Here is a 20294-nt window from a genome sequence, read left to right as displayed (position 1 = left end):
TGAAAATTTTATGTCTTTTGATAAAAATGCCACAACAGCTACATCATAAAAATTTAAAATTAGATGAAAAAAAACCCGAAATATTTCCAGAGGTTAGCATAGCGCCCCCTATCGCTCACCTGGCGCCGCCACTGTTTTTCTGCCTCATTGTTTTCTTTATACTCTAAGAAATTAATATTGTTCTGGTATAATAAGTTGTACTTTTTGTTTTTAATTTTACTTTAGGATGCGAGAAAAATGTTCAGAAAGTTTGTTCAGAGTCTTCTGAAGAACATCTGCAGCCGTTTAAGGACAAGATGGAAGTTTTTGTTCTAACTGGTGAGAATATACATACAATAAAATTAAATTATATTTTTATATGTGCATGTTAAAAGGGGTTGTTAAGGAACAAATGCTTCAGAATGAGGAAACTGAATAACAAAATGTCAATTTAAATATGTTTGTTTTGTCTAAGACAATCTGTTCACGTCTTTCTTATCTTTTCAGTTTGTGTTTTCTCTCATTAGTTGTAGTCCTGAGCTCTTTTAAAATATTTTTCCTACTTATACTTTTGTTTTTTCTCTTTGTAGATCTTTATGTTGCTGTCTCATGTGTCTATGTGGAAAACAAGCACACATTTTGTATAAATCAGGTTGTTTGTGTCACATTTCTTACAGGAAACAATCATTTTTATCGCTGTGATTTGCAAAGTTTACATCTGTTAATTTTATTTACTTCAAAATTATTATTTCAATCAATTTTAGGTGCAGTATTTAAGTCAGCTTTCTTCTTTTGCAGTTTTTTTCTTGTCAGAATCAATCCAAACAATGTTTTGGCTTTGACTTGATCAGACATTTTTCTGAGGTCTGCAGCAGATTGCCAGAACATTTAGTAAGAGACGGCCACAGATAATAACTAGAATGACTTATTTTATCATAACAGCACCGCAGTCTGAACAATGGCCTCACTGTTTGAGGAATGACTGCGTAATTAAAGTTTCTCAGAGGCTAAATGGTCGTCTGGCTCTATTAGACAGACTTTTCATCATTCCCTGTTCTCCTACTTTTTAAGGCTTGCAGCAGAATACAGCCTGAAGAGGAGATTGAATTAAATGCTTCTTTCTGTTTTTCTTTGCAGCTCGAAAGGAGCATGCAGAAGCTTCCTATCAGCTGATGACTGTGCAAAAAACGTGAGAAAATTAAACCACTCAATGCAATTCTTACTAAAGCAGTGTTTATGCAGACATTTTTAAAAAATACAATTTTTTGTTTAAATTTCAGGATGCAAATACACAATCTTTGTTGTTTTTGACTGTTTTTTGTTAACATTATGTTTTATTTAAGTTTAAATTTACCTCTGGTTTGCAATATCTGTGTTTTTTATGTAATTCTTTGTATTTAGATTTATTTTTCTAATTTGGTAAACTTTTCTTATTTAGCACCAATTAAAAGGAAAGTTCTCTCAGATTTACATGTAACTCAATGAAATACAGTTTATTATAACTTAATGGCAATATTTTAGGTGAACAAATTTATTAGAGAAATTATTCTCCAATGTAATATTCAGAATCAATTGATGACAAATTTATTAATTATTACAGTCGTTTTATGCTCAATATGTAGTTATTTAACTGTAAGTTTTTGCAGCGGAGTGAATTAAATGTTTATTTTCTTTTAAATGTTTTTTATGTTGTGAAAATCAACAAATATCTGCACCAGAGGATTACTAATTGATTTAATTTTAAGAATGATAAAAAATAAAGATATCTCCAGTGAAATTTTGTGGAGAAAAAAAAGTTCTATAAATAATTCAAATAAAAGATGTGATTTTTCTACATTTTTCAGTGTGAGATCCTTCAAGTTTATTTTAAAGTCTGCGCCTTCCTGTTCTCAGTTTTCAGGATGTTGCTCTGTACTTCGGACTCAAACCCAAACCCGGAGAGAAGGAGGTGACGACGGGTCACCTCTTCATGCTGTGGTTTGAGTTCAGCGCCGACTTCAAGGCCCGATGGAAGAGGGAGAACAAAAACATCTCAAAAGAAAGGTCTGTGTGTCTGAACGCGTCATTTCCACAATTACTTTCTGGATTTTATTAAGTTATCCACTAACCTCAGAGGAGAGTTTTCCTTTGACTCTGATTTCTTCCACATCTGGAAAATCTCCAGCAGCTTCGCTCTGTTTGTTCTGTGTCCACTTTCTGAATGCTCCGGTTTTAATCCGATAGATTAAAAGAGGCTCAGCTGACAGTGAAGAGGATCACTGGAGAGAAGAAAGTAGAAACGAGGAAGATAAACCCCAACAGTCTGGTACGACGTCAACTTTATGACATTTATTAATGTCTTATTTGCTTGTTCTGACTTCTAATCCAATATTTTGCTTCCAACAGAAGGAGCGGCTGCGCCAGAAAGAAGCTCAAGTTACTTCACCTTAAAAATGAAAACTTTTGGCTCCTGATATTTAAACATCCCCAGAAATCTGGAGCTGATTCAAAGAGACCAGAACATTTTCATCAGCCGACCAAAATGTTTGTTCTTTAATGTAATTTAAGTATTAAAAATGTGTTTGGTTCATGTCTATTAGACTTTTTAAAAATGTATAATTACTTTTACAAAAACAAACAACTTGCATGGATTCTCACTGTATTTTTTCAAAAATAAAACAATATCATGACAAAGTCACGGTGTATTTTCTTTATTTAAGTAGCAGAATACAAAAATCGAGTAGCATCAGGGAAAAAAGAAAAGGAGCATAAAAACAGATCAATAAATTAGAAGACCATTTTAAACTACTTTTTAGTAGTTAAACTGAAAGTGAAACTTATACACAGAGAATAATCAATTGTAAGCATTTATATCTATTTAGTTTTTATGATAACAGTATAGAAGTAATGAATCCCAAAATAAAGTGTCTTAGAAAGCAACAAAATTACATTTTCATACAGAAAGGTTATGTTACGACGTGCAAAATAATGTCCAGCAGGCAGAAGAAAATAAGCCACAAAAAGTCAGTGCTAAAGAAGCTAGCTTATTTTAGTGCTGGATGCAAATTTATTGGTGGAAAGTTGAGTGGAAGGAAGACATGAAACCACAGCCTTGTTTAAGTGAAGACCATTCATGGTTTTTGGGGAGGTTCAGATTTCTGAACAATCTTCCAGAACAGATGAAAGTCAAAATGTTGCCAGATACTTCATCATTGGTAGGCTACACTATGCATGTACAAAAACTACTATTATTAGCTCATACTGCAAAAACACAAAATATTACCAAGTAATTTTAGTTTAGTTTCTAGAGAACGATCTTAGCACACTTGAAATAATATAAAATTAATTTACAAACACATTTTTAGCAGGTATGGCAGATTGTTTGTAGTTAGGAATATTAATCAGTATTAAGGAATTATTGACTTTAAACAAGCTCCTATCTTGCTGAAGAGATACTTTTAGCACACTTGAAATAAGACAAAACTAAGACATTTACACTAGAAACTAGACCAAAAATACTTGGTATAACTTTTTTGCAGTGTACATCATACTGGTGTTATTATGGTTCTTGATTTTAATCTTACAGGAGAAGCAAACGAGTAAAGATGCTCTAATTAATTTGCATTTTGAAATAGAGAGTGGTATTTACTGTAAGTGTGGCATATTAATTTAACTATTTGAAAGTAAAATTGAATTTACAATAAAGATAGCAACTTTAATATCTTTTGTTTCTAAAATTTGGAACAGAAAGTGTAGACAATGAAAAATGTGCAATTCATCACTACATAATAAAATCAAATGATGCTCTAGGGGGCCCCCTGGTGGTGTTGGGGCCCAAAGCGGCCGCGTAACTCGCATATGCCTTGGGCCGGCTTTGGAGTCTGCAGCAGTTCAGTCAGGTTTCATCAAAGATGTCCTCACTCTGGCACCCTGACGCCGTTGTCTTGATTATTTGTTAACGGTCCGGTCATCCAGCTGAGCTTCAGTCCGTGTTGATGTTTACGCAGCGGCACTGCTTCACGCGCTGGACCCGCTTCCTCCGCGTGCTGGGCGTCTGACCCGGACAAAACAGCGTCAGGGTGATGGTGCTGAACGTTTTCGGTCTGCAGGCGGAGCAGGCCTGGAACACGCCGCCGTCCTGGTAAGTGTGCCGTGGGATGTAGAAGGAGTTGCACTGTCCGTAGCAGAAGCGGTTGGTGATGGTGCGGCTCAGGCAGCCCTCCTCCTGGATGGTCTGCTTCAGCATCTGCGTCTTGCACCAGTCTGTCCGCAGGTAGCGGCGCTCCGTGACAAGCAGCGCTTCCTGGCTGGACTCCAGGATCTCCTCTGTCGCGGCTGCGGACGCGGCGCCGCGGGAGAGAAGCGCGGAGAGAGGAGGCTGGAGGCATCCGTCCGATTCGTTCGGGTTGACGGCTTGAAATGGGTCGGACTCGGCGCTGCTCGGCCGCGGGAGTAGAAGAGCCAGGACGGCTTTAAAGATCAGCCCCGAATGGGAATGCATCGCTGAAGCTGAAAGGAGAACAATGGAGAGCATTTTACGCACAGCTTTTACGCACAAGCTACCCGTAAAGCCTCCGGTTTTGGCCGGGAAACCACCGTATTTTACCCCTCTGTCACGCAGATTTTCCGTATTATTTCCTTATTTTTAAATCCAAAACTTGACATAAAGCTCTGAAGAGCCCACTGCAGTGAACCCCACTGAAAACCTCCTGGTTATTCCTCCAAACATGGATTTCTGAACTCTTCTCGAGTTAAAACATTGTTACCAAATGAATATGAAGTTTTCTTTGCATTATTTGAGCTCTGAAAGCTCTGCGTCTTTTCCGTTATTTTCTGCAAATAAATGCTAAGTTTTTGCTTGTAATTTCAGAGACATGTCAGTAGTTCAATAACAATGTTCATTCTACTAAAACATAAACCTATAAAAGGTAAAATCAGAGAAACTGAGCATTTTGAGCGGTCTCTTCATTTTCTCCAGAGCTGTCTAAGCGCTAATTCAGGAAATAGTCTGTCAGTGTAACTCCATTTACCTGCTGTGCGTTAAATCCCCCTAAAACACTTTGTTCTGTCAACAGGATGTTCTTCCTCTGCTAGTCCTGGCTTCTCTGAAGCAGCTTTAAGTTTCAGCAGAAGAACACACCTCCCGCCCCGATCCTCACTTTATCTTTCTGTAAACGGAAAAAAACTTCCAGACTTTGTCAATGCAGATAAGTCGTTTATTTGACTTTACAGAACAAAAACAGCAAAAACAGAAGACAAACATTTTAACAAGATGCGGAAAACAAGATAAGAGTCGCTGCAGCCTGAAGAGAAAAAGCTCAGAATATTTGTAATGGAGCACTGAAGATGTTCATAAGCAGATTTTAAATAAAAGGAGATTTATGGATGTTCAAGAGACATGAATCATACAATTTTAACAAAATGTGAGTAAAGTTGTTCTCTGTATTGCTGTGAATAAATAAGCAATAATTTAACCTCCAGATCTTTAATAAAACTTAACACAGTTTTTCTGGATCGAGTCTGTAATTATGGGATCTTAGATTAGCAACAGCTTTAATGGCATCAATTGTAATCCATCAGCTTAAGGGTACTTGAATCACTTCCTTTCCTTTTAAATTTAGTTTTGAGTATTTACCAAAACAGTTTTAACACAGATTCCATTTCCTGTTACCAAATTTCTAATGCAAAGTTGCAGATGACTTTAGCATCATCTTTCCAAAAGATTCTGTTTTTACGGCCACTTGTTTATTTTTGAGCTTCAGATATAAACATTTAGATACTTTAGCTCTCAAACTTATTTTCATTTTGAGTCAAGTCAAAAGTCTGAATGTTATAAAAGGGTCAATGTATCAATAAAACCCACTAAACCTTTAAAATGTCAATAAATAGCCATTTGTTTCTTAAAATGAAATATTTAGCATCTTTCACACTGATCAATTCATCCAGGATTTTGAGATTGTTTATGTGGTGCTAATTTAGAAATATTTGTAAGAAGTTTTAATGATATTTATGATGCTAAATGTAGATTTTCATTACTCGCCGTGCCGGTCCTGGACTGTAGCTCAACATCAGGTAAAGCTGAGGCAGCAGTCACTTAAACTTAATGTTTTTGGCCAATTTTGAGAAAACTTTGCTGTAAAAATCTGAAAAAAAAAAAAAAAAAGGGAATCTGTAGATTTTGTATGGATTTTGCAGATTTGTGAAAAACTGGAGGGACTAATTGATGTAATTTGTAGAGGGCCACATAAAACGCTACGGCAGGGCCAGATTTGGTCCCCGAACCTCGAGTTGGACACATGTGCTTTAGGCGAATCACCAAATAGATCTTTTCAGATTTTTACGTTTAAGTCAATGAAAATGCAGCGTTTCTGCTGAAAACACCGTCCCAGTGATACAATGAAACAAATCCTTGAATGTGCAGCCTACAAACATTTATCCGAGAGGAAAACATTTCCCAACGTTTCCCAAATTTCAGATTGCAAGTTTGCTGGGAGCCACGGTGGTCGATGCTTCTTCTTCTTCTGAGAAATGGGGAACAGATTTCTTGGCGACCACATTGTCCAACCTTTGACCCTGTAAATAAGGGTTGATGCTCTGTGGAAACAGACAGGAGGAATGTTTACGCAACTTCATACATATTGGTTTCATATTGGTTTATTAGAAAAATTCATTTATTCAGGATGAACTGGTTCTTATTGACACCAAAAACTGTGAAACTTTTACATTTCACCTTAAATTGTCATTCGTCTTCATTATTCCATCTGCACTCTAAGATGCATTTAAATGCTGCATGTGTGGATTTAGAGCAAATCTACAAGAAATTAAATTTGGACACACAATTTATTTTTTTTTAATTACTAAAGTTGTTTTGTTGTATAATCATTTCACCCTGGAAAAAGAGATGAATCTATCCAAGTATCTGCCCTGAAAAGAGCATGTTTATAAAATTAAAACATATTTTTAAGTAAAAAATATATATATTTAAGGGGAAATTCTAAAACAAGCGCAAGGTTTCCCCCAGAAAACTTGCTAAGCCTGGTGGTCGGGCGCTCGACAGTCATTTACCCGTTGTGTTTTTAAGTTAAAAAATGTTTAAAAGTTGACAGAAATTTTGAAAATATCACTTGATTATTATGTGTTATTGAAAGATTATCACCTGAAAATCTTAAAAATGCAAACATTTAATAAAAACTTAAATAAGCAATGCTTAGCCTGGTGGGGGCACCAGTGAAGCCTGGTGGCCCGCCAGGCTTACGATACACTGGGGGAAACCCTGCAGCGTATCTAAAAATCAAGACATTTCTCACACAAATGAAAAAATGTCAAAGGAAAAAGTATTTTAAAAAACTAGAGGTAAATATTTTACCCTTTTCCTTCTCTTTGGTCCTCCCTTCAGCTTTTGGTATAAAAGCTCCTTGTTCTGAAAGAAAACACCAAAACATTATTCAACAAAACAAAGTTGTAGTTCACATGTTTTCAAATCAAAGACCAAATATATAACCACATTTTGCAGGAGGTAAAAATGTTGGACAAGATGTCAATTTAAAATAAAGTCCATGTTTTGCCCAAATGGAGATAAAGAACCTAAAACAAAGAAGCTCAAAGATCCTAAATAATTGCCACATTTTAGACAAAACAATCAGTTTGAAGCTTCTGATAAGAAACATTACATTAAACTATGTTTAAAAATAATTGTAAGCGTTTATGGTGTCTGTTGATTCCCTCACCCACTTTCCCAGAGCGGGGTAGTCATGCTCTGGGTCGAAGAGGTGCTGGTGTTTCTGAAACTCCCTGCTGAACTCGGCCGTGTCCGGAGCATTTTCCAAGCACCCATCTCCTGCTGTGAGTAAAAAAATAAGATACTTTTATGAATTAAAGTGTTGTCAGAGAATAATAGAGACATTTAATGCATTATTTGTGATTCCTTCTTTATACCTTCTAATGTAAATCTAAATAATTGCGACCGTTTTTTTCTCACTGACAGACTAAATCAGACGTTTCCTGTTTTAAAAGTTATTTCTACACTGTAAAAACAAAATATTACCAAATATTTTTGGTCTAGTTTATAGTAAGCTTGAAATAAGACAAACTAACTTACAAGTAACTTTTCAGCAAGATACAGAGGCTTGTTTTAAGTAAATAACTCCTTAATATTGATGAAAAAGTACATGTACCATTGGCAGACATTTTTCCACGTTTAAGGTAATTTATCTGCCAATAAAAGACACAGTCATCCTCTTAAGTTGAACAAAGCAACAAAAACAAAACCTAAACCTTCAGTTTATCTATTTTGACATTTATTGCTTTTAAAAGTCATTGTCTGCCTGTATATTTACATTGGTGGTTCAGAAAATAAAAACAGAGGTTATATTTAAAGTTTCTACCCGTTTTTCCCAGGGGGCAGGGGTTCGGAGGGTCTGGGTAGCTGTGGTCATCGCTAAAGTCTTTGGGAACATTGTCGCCTGTCAGCTCAGCCACAATGTTTGGGATGTTTCCGTAAGGACCGAGGTGCTGCAGGCCTTCATGAGCACCACCTGGTGGGCGGAAGAGACATTGCAATCAACCTTTTTCCTACAATTAAATAAACATCTTACTACTTACACTGCAATATCTAAACAATATTAATTTAAGTGTTCTTAATCGTATTCTGAGTTATTCTAGAATAAGACCACAGACTGGTGAAAAATAGGGAAAATATTTTATTAAAATGAGAAAGAAAAAAAAAGTAGTTTTGATTACCTTGTATGCTCTGAGGCCCGACGATGTTCGTGGCCTGATGTGCAGGGTACTCCACCCGGGGCCGAGCGATGCCCAGCTGCTCCATGACACCGTGCAGCAGCCGCTGGATGTCGGCCTCGGACACCTGGTCCACCGCCGTGCGGGGACTGCGGGCTGGAGCTCTGCCGAGCTGCAGGCACAGCAGCAGTCCGAGCAGAGAGAGCCGCGCCGAGGATCCAATTTCTGTCATCTGCGGGGGTGAAGCGTACACTAAGCATCTTTGGACAAAGGGCACATAGTCACCAACTAACAGCTGTTTTTACTTAATCAGTAAATAATTAGCCTGAACTTTGACCCATAACCATAACAGATTGAATGGAGCCAGCTGTTATCTAAACTGTAGCAAATTATAAAATGGAGAAACACATTTATGATGCGCCACTCTGTAAACAGCCCGTATATAGCCAAAATAATCAGATCACACGTTAAATTCAACCACATGCTCTGTTCGTTTTAATAGCTTTTATTTTATGTACATTTGAAAAAGAAACGCATTAAAAATTGCACTAAAATGGTAAATAAATGTTTTTCTTTACCTTGAATGCGCAGACGGAGAAACCTGCCTACTCCATCAAGTCAGTCACCATGAAAATGGGACTTCCGTTTTTCTTTCAAAATAAAATACATTAGGCCATTTGTCAGTAACTCGCACAAAAACGAATTTCTGACCACTTTCAATCGATGTTATATACAGAAAATTGCAACATTTATGCTTTATCATTCAGGTTGCAACAATACGCAAACTCGTTAAACGCAGAATTGTTGCAACCATCTATATCGTGGTGCTTTATTTTGAAAGAAAATTTCACATTTCCGGTGTTGTGAAACCGTTTCACGGATCAGATGCAGTTGCTAGGAAACCAGAGTTCCCATTTTCTCATTGGTGGCACATAGAGCCGTTAACATTTATGCCATTTTGTTGAGAATTTCATTTTTATTAACTGTTCAATTTAGAAATTATGCAGAAATTCAAAATGCTGGTATTTTAATTTAAAAGCTCAAGTTAAATTGCTTCTATGACATCAGGCCTTCAAACCCCCAGATAATTCAATGCAGAACAGTCAAAACAAAATGTTCACAATTCAAACTTTAAATACTGAAATTTTCTGAATGAGTGAAGAAATAAAGGGACACTACCAGGAAGTTTAAGTTTTAACAATGTTTAGATTTTAAAAATCTTAGGATTTGAACATTTCACAGAGCAATGTTCAATATTTTTAAAGTGGAAGTGAATAGCAACTTGAAACCTAGTAAGATTTGTTTCAGTTGCACTCAGAGGTGGATCCAACAGCTGATTTTTAGGGGAATGCATGACACTTTTCAGATTTGTTTAAAAGTTTTACTTCACAATATGCCGCTTTGCATCAGTGCATTAAATGTACTGAAGTTTGTTGATGTAACATGACAAAAGTTGTAATCCTAAGAAGTCAAGTCTTTTTGACTGATGAAGTACAGAAAAGCAACAGTCACATAAAAACAACATTTATTTAAAAGAAAAAAGTCTGATACAACAAAATCTGTTCAAATATTTTTCAGAAATTGACAGATGCGGGACAACTAGTAAAACTTAGATGGGTGAAGAACGTCTCCTCCAGTTTTTGTGCTGCAGTCTCTCCATGGCAGTCAGAACAGAAGTTTTGTTTGCAGATCTGAAACTTTGATCTACAAACATGTGTATTAATTATTCTTTCCACAAAAACAGAAGCATTGTCCATTTTAAAATCATTTCTACCTTCATTAGGCATGCAGGTCCTGAAGAGCCGGATGTTGGGGAAGGTTTCCAGACCAACGCTTCTCCTCAGCTTTGGGTCGCCTCTCGTTATGCAGACAAGAGTCTGATCAGAAACTGCAGGCCTGATCTTTAGCTTACTCTGAATCCAGAGCACGGTCTTCTCAGATTGTTTTACTGAGATAAAAAAAAGCAACTTTAATCAAGTAAAATTTAAATTTCTCAGGAATAATTGCTTTTATTTTACCCTTTAAGCTGCATATCTTTTGGTTTCTTTTCTTGAACACATCCTCCAGATGAGCAAAGTTCACAAAATATTTCATGCTGTCCATAATAGTTTTAGGAATCACACCTAAAATGTGATGCATTTAGAAGAAAGTCAGCCAAAGATATTTTAAATTGATATTCAACCAATACGATTAATTTATTACCAAAAACATGAGGAAACTCTATGAAAGTGCGCAGGACAAGAACTCGAAGTTCAAGGCGTTCTTCTGACATTTCGGTTTTGTTTGGCGGTGGTAAGAGGCATGGGACAAAGACTGTGGCCAGATTGGAGCTGGTCATCAAGTTGTCAGAGCATCTGAGAAAAGGAAAAAATCTGTTGATCACATGAAAATGTATGAAACTCTTTGGTACAATGACATCTTCCATGTCAAGCCCCAAAAGTTGACTAGTTTCAATCTCAGTTTGAAAGCACTGAAAAAACAAAATGGCCCAAAAAAGAACATATTTATGTCAACATGGTCTTCTTGCAAACTAAAACTCTAAAATAAAGAATCAGGAAGTAATAAAATTGACTCAAAATGTTGCAGCATTTAAAAATGACATTAATGTCTTTTTTAAATAAAAAAAAGCTCTACATCATCATCCTACCTTTCCTGTCATTTTCGATTTAAATACAGCCAAAAAACCCGATCCTAGTGCAAAATAAAGCTTTTCTTAAAATTGTCACGTTTCAATTAAACCAGTTTATTTTTGTAATTCCAATTTGTACAATGTTGCAGTCAATGGAGACGTAGCTAATGCTGATCTCACTCAGGGTGCCGAATATCCAAGCAAATCCAGCTGAAAGTCCAACCAGGTTTCTGATTAGTTCTGGCATCAATTATTTGCCCCTTTCGCTGCACTAAAGAACCGTAAAGGAAATTAAAGTTGACCAAATCATTGAGTATAAAAAATATCCTTTATGCAAATGATGCTGTCATAGACAATGCTAAAAAGATTCAACGGCTGGATGCAGATCTATGAACAAATGATGGGAGACCAACTGTGGTCTAAGGAAAATTTCCCATATTTTTGAATTGTACCAAAACTGTCTTAATCTAATGCAAATTGTGTTGTGCAATAACTGGTAAAATTCAAAAAGTAGATAATTTCAAATGCATGCTTGATTCCCAACTGAAATTTGTAGCTCACGACTAAACGAATTTGAACTGCTTTCAGAGAATATAATGTTTGTAAATGCTTTTAAATTATATTTGCACTCTTTAATTGTGTCAATCCTTTTGTTGCACAACTGTATGGGTCAAACTAGCCAGTTTTAAAGCCTGTGATGTCATCGTTCAAACACGTTTGAGAGAAATTGTTGCAAAATTCATAAGAGTGAATTGCTAACTGATAGAAAAAATGTCTGAAACTTTCCTATAAATGTGTCCCAGTAGTAATACAAAAAAAACTATTTTCTGTGTCTATGGGTCCAATATTTTCCACTCTGTATATTCATTCATACCTCTGAGAAACTTTGTGAAGGAAGTCAAACAGATACTGCAGGCAGGACGAGTTTTTGGCTGGAAGCAAACAGGAGAGTAACTGAAGGGCGGCCATCTTGTCCTGCAGGTCGGGGAGGGCCTGCGCTTTCAGCAGGGCTGCATGAAGCTCAGAGGGGAACAGCAGCTCAGGAAGCTCCCTACAAAACTGTTTGACAAGGGTAGCGGTATCATAGGGGGAAGCAGTGGACAGGGCATCGTCCCCACGATTCAATTTCTCCTAAACCAGGCAAAAAAGAACGTTCAATTTGATGCATGATAGCTGTAAACATAGAAAACAGATAAAAAGTACTGCATATGACCATTTAATATGGTTTAAAGGGAGGATAAATCTTACTCTGAGGATCTTAACGCGAGGAAGGGAGCCTGGTTTTCTGAACAGGCCCACAGTACCAACACGGTCCAACAGAAGAGAGCAACCATCCACTAAAAAGCTAAGATAGAAACCAAAGCTAAAGCTCTAGAGTCAATCAAGCTAATCAGTGTTTACTTTCTGCATTCACTTACCAGGGTACAAGACCAAATTCAGGAATGTATCGTCTGGGCAAATTTTCCAGAGGGACCCCAAACATCTTAGCTCCAGTGTACACCAGTTTCCCTTTCTTCTTCGCAAAGTTCTTTACAGAAATCCCGTAAAGAACTTGGAGGTGAAATCGAATCACGTTACTGTCTGTAATCTTCATTGCAAAAACAATAATCCAAAAGCAGCCAGCAGTTTTCAGTTGACCTGGGAAAAAAACTAAGAAAATGAACCTGCAGACATAGAAGAAGGCTTTATTATGCTAATTATACTGATTCGTTTCACCTGGGACACAGCAGAAGAAACGTGTTGCATTCAGGTGACAAAGGGAAGATAGTTGAAATGAGTTTTTATCTTGCTCAACATTTTACACTCAATTTTCAATATTACATGTCCAATTTGGGGGGGAAACTGTTCTTCTATTAAGGGAGGACTTCACTAATGTTTTAAATATAAAAAGGGATTATTTATTTGTAAATAGCGGATGCGCGCGCAACTTGAACGCAGGAAGAGATTGGGAGGCCACTGGTTGCCATGGTTACCTGCATTAATCTTACTGTTTTGACCGTATTGGTGTCTATGGTTTTAACATTAGCTAGCATGTTGCAGTCAGTGTTTTACAACTGTTTATCACAGCGGGATAAAATAAGTTATTCTACCTAATTAACATTAGTAAATGAGATGCCTCTTTGCGACCTGTAAGCATTAAATGCGAGTGAGTTGATAAAGAAAATGGCACAAAGTCGAATATTACAAACTAGCAATATTAAAGCAATTTCCGCATGCGCAGTCGAGTGGCTGCTGACAACGTGACGTTGACTGATAATCCCTCTATATGTATTTATGTAACAATACTGAATTGCTTTTCACCTCAACTCGAGGTTGTTCTTAAATTTAACATAAATGTAATCAGATTTAAAGCTTGATTACACATTACTGTTCAAGAAAACTTAATTAGATATAACCATTAGCTTAGCACAAGTGCTAGCTTCATCTCCAGAGTTAGCTAATCAGTTATTTATTTTTTTACATTGTAATTCATATAGTTTTTGGAAAGAGAAACAGATTGTATCACTTTGAGGAAATGATGTGTAAAACCGTTAAACCAAAGAAAACAGCCAGTGGAATTTATAAAACAATTTTATTATTCAATTAATAAATGAACTATTTCACTTAAAATTATTTTTTTTAAATACCATGTTTTCTGAAGCCTTTCAATCAACATTGTGTTTACATTTTCTCCTAGTCTAATGCCATAATTGATAGAACTCATAATTTTGATTTTTACAGGGTTTCTTTTATATCACTGCAATAACATACATTTTTGAGAACCTCTGCAAATTTTGTACTAACATGGCTTCAAACTAACAATTATCTGATGACAGAACTGTTTTTCTTTTGACACAACACATAAATATATGGTGCAGCAGTCTTATTAGTTATAATTTTTTTTTGTTTTCAGGGGAAGGGAACTATTTAGGAAGTTTAATTTCAGATACAGTTTTGGGTTATAAAAGCATAACAGCCAAACCATTTAGTTTGCTGTAAAATAATCTCCAAAACTCAAAGTAAATAATAATAAATGACTGCTGACAGTGTATTCTTTTTGTGTTTATTTGTGCTTTTAGTCTTTTTAAATGACTTTTTTAAAAAAGAAAATGGTTTATTACCAAACCCACCAAATACTTGGAATAGCATTAAATGTAATTTTATCAAAACAAATCTCCAAACCTTTGAATTGCATGTTAAAAAACTATTTATTATTACAACAGTACATGTATATACATCACAAGACACAGTAGAAATAAAGTTATGCAAAGTAAGCTAGTTTGGTTGTTGGTTCTGGTTTTGGTTGGCGATTTAGAAGCACTTCCTGTGGACGATGGAGGGACCAGCCTCATCATACTCCTGCTTGCTGATCCACATCTGCTGGAAAGTGGACAGAGATGCCAAGATGGAGCCACCGATCCAAACTGAATATTTTCTCTCCGGAGGAGCAATGATCTGCAAGGAGAGAAGAGAGAAAGGTTTTTACAAAAAGGACATCAGACCAATTTATGGCTTCCCACAAAGAGTCATGCTCACCTTGATTTTCATGGTGCTTGGGGCCAAGGCGGTGATTTCTTTCTGCATACGGTCGGCAATACCAGGGTACATGGTGGTTCCACCAGACAACACGTTGTTGGCATAAAGGTCCTTACGAATGTCAATGTCACACTTCATGATGCTGTTGTAAGCGGTTTCATGGATGCCTGCAGACTCCATACCTGAGAAAGTTACACAACAAATGTTTTATGGATTTACAATAAAATGTGAAGTTTATAGAAAATATTTGAAATAAGATCATTTACAATAGTTCAAGACCTAAACAGCTAATATTCTTTCTTTTTGTTTTAAATATGTAATATTTCAGTCCAACCGAGGCCCCTGAATTCTACAATGGCATTTTAGGGTTATTGTACACAGAATAAAAGGAGTAAATTTCCACCAGAAAAATCAGAAATATTTAGATTAATATCTGAAATTTTCTAGAAAAAATTGTGGCAACTTCTGAGTTTGAAAAAAATTAAGATGCGACAGAAGAAAAGAGAAATTTTGAGATTAAGCTTAAATTTTGTGAAAAGTAAACAATTTTAAATATTTGGAAATTATCTGAGTTTGAAAAGTTGTAAATTTGATAGAAAAAAAACTGAAAAATTCTCTAGAAAATACATGGAAATTTCTGAGTTTGAAAAGTAAAACATTTTTCATTTTTGGAAATTCTCTATGTCTTAAAAGTTGAACATTTTTAACTTTCGAAACTTTGAAAAGTCAGCAATTTTTGATATTTTTTAACTGAGATTTAAAAGTTGCAAATTTGCTTTAAAAAATGTAATATTCTCTATAAAAAACATGGAAATTTCTGGGCTTCAAAAGTCAAAAATGTAAAACTTTTAAAAACAAAGTTTCAAAAGCTGAAATTTTTTAACTTTTGAAAGTCAGACATTTTGAAGTCTTTTCTAGAAAATTTTAGTTATTCTAGCAAATTTGCAACTTTTCCAACATCAGAGATTTCCAATATTTTTCTACAAAACTTCTGAGATCTCAAAATTTCTTGCATTCCCTCTAGCACATTTTTGATTTTTCAAACTCAAACTTTTTCATCCTTTTTCCAGAAAATGTCAGAATTTTTTCTGGCAGAAGTATACTCCTTTGTTTTTTATCCATAGTGGCGCTAATACATGACATAGAATTCATGGATACATAAAAACAAAAAATTACAACTGAAAACTTACGTGTATATGTAAAATGACAGTAGTGATCAAAATAATAACAGATTGTGGTTATCTCCAAAAACTTTTTCACCATGTCAGTAAAATAACTTAATTTTCTCCTCGTCAGTGTTTTTGTAAAAGGTTTCTTTTGTTTTGGTCTTTTTTTGTTGCTGTGGGTCGTGGCTCACCGATGAAGGACGGCTGGAACAGAGTCTCTGGGCAGCGGAAACGCTCGTTGCCGATGGTGATGACCTGCCCGTCGGGAAGCTCGTAGCTCTTCTCCAGGGAGGAGGAGGAGGCGGCGGTCGCCATCTCGTTCTCAAAGTCCAGTGCTACATAGCACAGCTTCTCCTTGATGTCTCGCACAATCTCACGCTCAGCTGGAGAGAAAAAGTATCTCAGTTCAGTCAAAAAGTATCACCAGACATTCAACATGTGAAACTCCGATGAACTAGATAATCACATGATAACATATATTGTTTCTCAAACAAACTAATTAGTTGTATTCATTAGCTTAGCACAAGTTTACTACAGGTAGTTTATTCCAGTGGTTGTAAATATACGATTATTTACTCACCAATCAATTTTTAATTTTCTTAAGTAGAGGTTGTGTTTAAATTGAACAAATGTAATCAGACTTAATTTGTTTTTGATTGTTTTTTCAAGCATACAGAATCAGCTATAATTATTAGCTTAGCACAAGTTTGCTAGCTTAATCTCAAGCTAATCATTCAAAACTGGTTTAATCCGGTGGTTGTAAATGTATAATTATTTAATCAGCAATAAACTTTTCATCATTTTAACTAGAGGTTGCATTTAAATTGAACAAACTGAAATCACACTTGACAATTAAGTACTTATTATTTTTCAAGCAAACCTCACAGGCATTTAGCTTAGCACAGATTTACTAGCTTCATCTCAAGAGTCAACTAATAAGTTAACACTTATTTTTTTACATTATAGTGCATACGTGTAATTTAAAAGGTGCTTCAGATAAATGAATTTTTTTTGGTTTATTAATGTGTTAAGAAAAAAGTTTGCTAATGCTACGTATGGTGGCATTAGCAAAAACATCCACTTGTTTTCTTTTAAGTACATAATGTTTTAAACTTAAAAGTTAGATGTTTAGTGTAAAGCTTATACTAAGCTATATTAGTTTTTATTTGCAAGAAATTTATATTTTATAGACATTGTTTTTAACTTTTTAAAACTATTTCTAAAAATGTATCATCCAATAGTCGATTTTTAGCTAAACTAAGCGACTTGCTAATACTAGATGCATTTTAGAGTAATATTTTAGTTTTACTTTTATAATTGGTAAAACTATAGTACCTGTGGTAACAAAAGAGTAGCCACGCTCAGTCAGGATTTTCATCAGATAGTCAGTGAGGTCCCGTCCAGCCAGATCAAGACGCATGATGGCATGCGGCAGAGCGTAACCCTCGTAAATCGGTACATTGTGTGTCACACCATCCCCAGAGTCCAATACAATACCTATTGAGAAAAAAAACAACAAAATTTTCTTAACCAAAAAGTTTTCTTTAACTGTGATGTTGTAGCGCAAACAATGGTAGAGTCTCACCAGTGGTACGTCCAGAGGCATAGAGGGACAGGACAGCCTGGATGGCAACATACATGGCAGGGACATTGAAGGTTTCAAACATGATCTGAGTCATCTTCTCTCTGTTGGCTTTTGGGTTGAGAGGGGCTTCAGTCAGCAGGGTGGGATGCTCCTCTGGAGCCACACGGAGCTCATTGTAGAAAGTGTGATGCCAGATCTAGAAACATTAAAAAATGTCATGGATTGATTTTGATGTTTCACCTCACATTTACTGCTGATTCGCTTCCATTTCTCACCTTCTCCATGTCATCCCAGTTGGTGATAATGCCATGCTCAATCGGGTACTTCAGAGTCAGGATGCCCCTCTTGCTCTGGGCCTCATCTCCCACGTAGCTGTCCTTCTGACCCATACCCACCATCACACCCTGCCAGGGACACAAATTCATTTCAGATACTCAGGATGAAGATACGAAAAATCAACTTTTTAGTTACTGACTCTTTGCGCGTGACGTCACGCTCTTCAGAACTCCGCCCGCTCCGCCATGACAGGCGTCAAAATAACCAATGCGCTCCTTTAAAACTTGTCTAAAAACATAGATATGTAACCTAATATTGCTTTTATTTAGTTGATTTCACTTTAGAAATGCTCGGCTGCACAAACAGACAAGGATGGAAAACCAACATTGTAATTTTTTTGCGTGACATTTAATGAGCTGCTGTCTATCATAATAACTGTGAGCCCTCGGTGTAATCGTGGATTTGCAGCGAACACTTTGTACAGGGTAAGATAATTGATGTTTATTTACTTTATAAGTAATTATGATTAGAAAGATATCAAATCTCGCATTATAGGTGCGTCTAACCATGAGTAACCATGGAAACAACGCCCCACCGTCACGTAGCTTAGCATGTATGGGGGGGTGGGGGGGAGGTTAGCATCTAGTAATTTGTACGACTGTACCGGTGCAAGGAGAAACGCTGTTTATGACATAGTGATATAAATAATGTGGTGTGTATTCAGGAAAAGTCGGTAATTTGATTAACGCATCAGGAGGGATGTGTTAAAAGCTAGCTGCTAACTTTTGCCGCCTATGAGCCCCAACCAGGTGTGTTACGTTCACAGACAGAAGACATTTTCAGTCGCTCTGTTCAACAGTCCCGCCCATCATTTCCAACGTCCATGAGCTTCAATATCCACGTTCCTCACTTCCGTCATGGCGCCTTGATTGATTAAGTGACGTCACGTGCAAAGGGTCATTAGTAGTTGCCTCACCTGGTGACGGGGGCGTCCCACAATGGACGGAAAGACTGCGCGGGGGGCATCATCACCAGCAAACCCCGCCTTGACCAAACCAGAACCGTTGTCGCACACCAGTGCGGTGGTCTCATCATCGTCACACATGTTTGGTCTGTTGTGTTGGCCTTCTGCAAAACCCAAAACACGGGAACATACTCAGAAATGGTTCGGTTCTGTGAAGCAATCTGGCGCTATTTTTGATATGCAGACACCCTTAAGTTGATTCTCCTCTTTAAGCTCTTCCGCTTTGTGAAAAGCTAAAACTGGACTTGGCCCAGTCCACTCAAACAAACTAACACGTATATTTTAAGCCTCAGCAGCCCAACTCCTGCTCAGTGTCTCATTGTTAAGCCAGGGCCAGTTAACAGCTGATGCAGTGAGTCTTTAGACAAGTGGCAGGAGGTCTGGGTCTCCTCTCAGCTGTCGCGAATAATAAACTCCTGTTTGGATCCAAACATATGCTCAGATCTTTCTAGGATTTCTGAAACACATCCAAAGTGCCAGCCCTTGTTTTAGACTTCCAAATTACACAAAGCATCTATTGACTGATGCTGGATGCTTGAAGCAAACCAAAACTTTTAAACTCCAAATGTGACCTAACATTGCTTTTAGCTTCAAGTCATTTTACATTTTGTCCAAAATCATTCCCTCTTTGTCTTAAATGTTCAGCTATTCCTGTTCGGTTACCAAAATTTCCTTTATTTTTATAGTAAATTAGAAATCTTTAAATGTATTTAATTTTATGCAGCACAATTGACATCATAGTTGTATAAAAGTAAACATTCTCCTTGTAAAGGTTATTATAATAATTCACCGTTGTGTGAAATAAATAATCGAAAAAGAATACATAAAGTTGGGGTTTAATGTTGTATATAAAATTCACTCCCTTGTTTTCAAAATGATAAAATCTTGATAATAGATTTTAATAAATGTGTATCAGGAACGCTACTTACTTATTTAGTTATTTAGTCAGTTTTTAAGATGTTGTATCAACATCCCACATCCTAAAACTGAATTACCATCCAAATATTTCCTCAGCTTCTTTCACAAACGATCTAATTCAACAAACAAAACCGGCAGCAAGAAAACAGAAGTTCAGCATCTTCTGACCCAGATTATTAAAGATACTCACCAAGCTGTAACCAGTGGGCTGGAGTTTCCTCTGGGATTCGGGGGCCAGGGTGTGAGGGCCTCCTTAAATATGATTTAGCCTGCTGAGGCTGGGGGCCGGTGGGTGGGCTCAGCACTTCACGCAAGTCCAAATTAAGTGTTGCTCAGCAAAAAGGCAGCGTAAAGTGGATCCCGTGTCAGGGATGCCTCCAGAGTGGAGAGATATTTCCTTCAACAGTTTAAAGGTCCTGGATGAGACATAAACAGCAGCACTTTTTACAGTCCCAATAAACCGTTAAATAACAGCTTTTATGGGGT

The 20294-nt window shown here is 36.6% G+C and overlaps 5 protein-coding genes across 7 annotated transcripts in view; 1 reads left to right on the top strand and 4 right to left on the bottom strand.

Moving 5' to 3' along the window:
- Positions 1-2540, top strand: part of fmn1 (formin 1) — a 36181-nt gene extending 33641 nt beyond the window's left edge. For both annotated transcript variants that reach the window (XM_016667974.1, XM_007540248.2), the window contains 5 exons: positions 226-318; positions 1117-1168; positions 1873-2022; positions 2203-2284; positions 2365-2540. In XM_016667974.1, the coding sequence (XP_016523460.1) occupies positions 226-318; positions 1117-1168; positions 1873-2022; positions 2203-2284; positions 2365-2409 (422 nt within the window). In that variant the 3' untranslated portion in view covers positions 2410-2540. The remainder of the gene's footprint in view (positions 1-225; positions 319-1116; positions 1169-1872; positions 2023-2202; positions 2285-2364) is intronic.
- Positions 2541-3426: 886 nt separating this feature from the next.
- Positions 3427-6109, bottom strand: grem1a (gremlin 1a, DAN family BMP antagonist). Of its 2 annotated transcripts, XM_007540062.2 has the most exons (2): positions 4989-6109; positions 3427-4467 (listed from the first exon to the last, which is right to left on the bottom strand). In XM_007540062.2, the coding sequence occupies exon 2, from the start codon at positions 4457-4459 to the stop codon at positions 3941-3943; it is 519 nt and encodes a 172-aa protein (XP_007540124.1). In that variant the 5' UTR covers positions 4460-4467; positions 4989-6109; the 3' UTR covers positions 3427-3940. The 2 variants fall into 2 exon arrangements, with proteins under 2 accessions (XP_007540124.1, XP_016523453.1); XM_016667967.1 differs by lacking the exon at positions 4989-6109 and having other exon boundaries at positions 3427-4975.
- A 45-nt stretch (positions 6110-6154) lies between these two features.
- scg5 (secretogranin V) lies at positions 6155-9363 on the bottom strand. Its single transcript, XM_007579147.2, has 6 exons — positions 9273-9363; positions 8698-8926; positions 8343-8492; positions 7686-7798; positions 7325-7378; positions 6155-6552 (listed from the first exon to the last, which is right to left on the bottom strand). Exons 2-6 carry the CDS (start codon positions 8924-8926, stop codon positions 6430-6432), a joined length of 669 nt encoding a protein of 222 aa, XP_007579209.2. The 5' UTR covers positions 9273-9363; the 3' UTR covers positions 6155-6429.
- Positions 9364-10064: 701 nt separating this feature from the next.
- LOC103156816 (rho GTPase-activating protein 11B) lies at positions 10065-13026 on the bottom strand. Its single transcript, XM_007579030.2, has 7 exons — positions 12742-13026; positions 12572-12668; positions 12198-12454; positions 10897-11048; positions 10713-10817; positions 10469-10642; positions 10065-10398 (listed from the first exon to the last, which is right to left on the bottom strand). The coding sequence occupies exons 1-7, from the start codon at positions 12915-12917 to the stop codon at positions 10304-10306; spliced, it is 1056 nt and encodes a 351-aa protein (XP_007579092.1). The 5' UTR covers positions 12918-13026; the 3' UTR covers positions 10065-10303.
- Positions 13027-14492: 1466 nt separating this feature from the next.
- Positions 14493-20096, bottom strand: actc1a (actin alpha cardiac muscle 1a). The gene is made up of 8 exons (XM_007578845.2): positions 19999-20096; positions 18843-18994; positions 17866-17994; positions 17591-17786; positions 17341-17502; positions 16197-16388; positions 14840-15021; positions 14493-14758 (listed from the first exon to the last, which is right to left on the bottom strand). The coding sequence occupies exons 2-8, from the start codon at positions 18969-18971 to the stop codon at positions 14615-14617; spliced, it is 1134 nt and encodes a 377-aa protein (XP_007578907.1). The 5' UTR covers positions 18972-18994; positions 19999-20096; the 3' UTR covers positions 14493-14614.
- Between the last annotated feature and the right edge of the window lie 198 nt (positions 20097-20294).

Source organism: Poecilia formosa, unplaced genomic scaffold (genome assembly GCF_000485575.1).
Source record: "Poecilia formosa unplaced genomic scaffold, Poecilia_formosa-5.1.2 Scaffold1, whole genome shotgun sequence".
NCBI lineage: Eukaryota > Metazoa > Chordata > Actinopteri > Cyprinodontiformes > Poeciliidae > Poecilia > Poecilia formosa.
This window is presented reverse-complemented; position numbering and strand designations above follow the sequence as displayed.

What these genes read in the sequence shown, in the direction of transcription:
- grem1a (XM_016667967.1), bottom strand. Translation starts at nt 4,492, where the DNA reads ATGCTCTCCATTGTTCTCCTTTCAGCTTCAGCGATGCATTCCCATTCG.
- scg5 (XM_007579147.2), bottom strand. Translation starts at nt 8,926, where the DNA reads ATGACAGAAATTGGATCCTCGGCGCGGCTCTCTCTGCTCGGACTGCTG. An exon ending in CGGGCCTCAGAGCATACAAG is followed by an intron (nt 8,493 to 8,697) that starts GTAATCAAAACT and finishes TCCGCCCACCAG; the next exon opens with GTGGTGCTCATGAAGGCCTG. An exon ending in CTGCCCCCTGGGAAAAACGG is followed by an intron (nt 7,799 to 8,342) that starts GTAGAAACTTTA and finishes TTTTACTCACAG; the next exon opens with CAGGAGATGGGTGCTTGGAA.
- LOC103156816 (XM_007579030.2), bottom strand. Translation starts at nt 12,917, where the DNA reads ATGAAGATTACAGACAGTAACGTGATTCGATTTCACCTCCAAGTTCTT. An exon ending in AGAGTTTCCTCATGTTTTTG is followed by an intron (nt 10,818 to 10,896) that starts GTAATAAATTAA and finishes ATCACATTTTAG; the next exon opens with GTGTGATTCCTAAAACTATT. An exon ending in AAAGATATGCAGCTTAAAGG is followed by an intron (nt 10,643 to 10,712) that starts GTAAAATAAAAG and finishes TTTTTATCTCAG; the next exon opens with TAAAACAATCTGAGAAGACC.
- actc1a (XM_007578845.2), bottom strand. Translation starts at nt 18,971, where the DNA reads ATGTGTGACGATGATGAGACCACCGCACTGGTGTGCGACAACGGTTCT. An exon ending in TGCCTCTGGACGTACCACTG is followed by an intron (nt 17,503 to 17,590) that starts GTGAGACTCTAC and finishes TTTTCTCAATAG; the next exon opens with GTATTGTATTGGACTCTGGG. An exon ending in CAAGCACCATGAAAATCAAG is followed by an intron (nt 14,759 to 14,839) that starts GTGAGCATGACT and finishes CTCTCCTTGCAG; the next exon opens with ATCATTGCTCCTCCGGAGAG.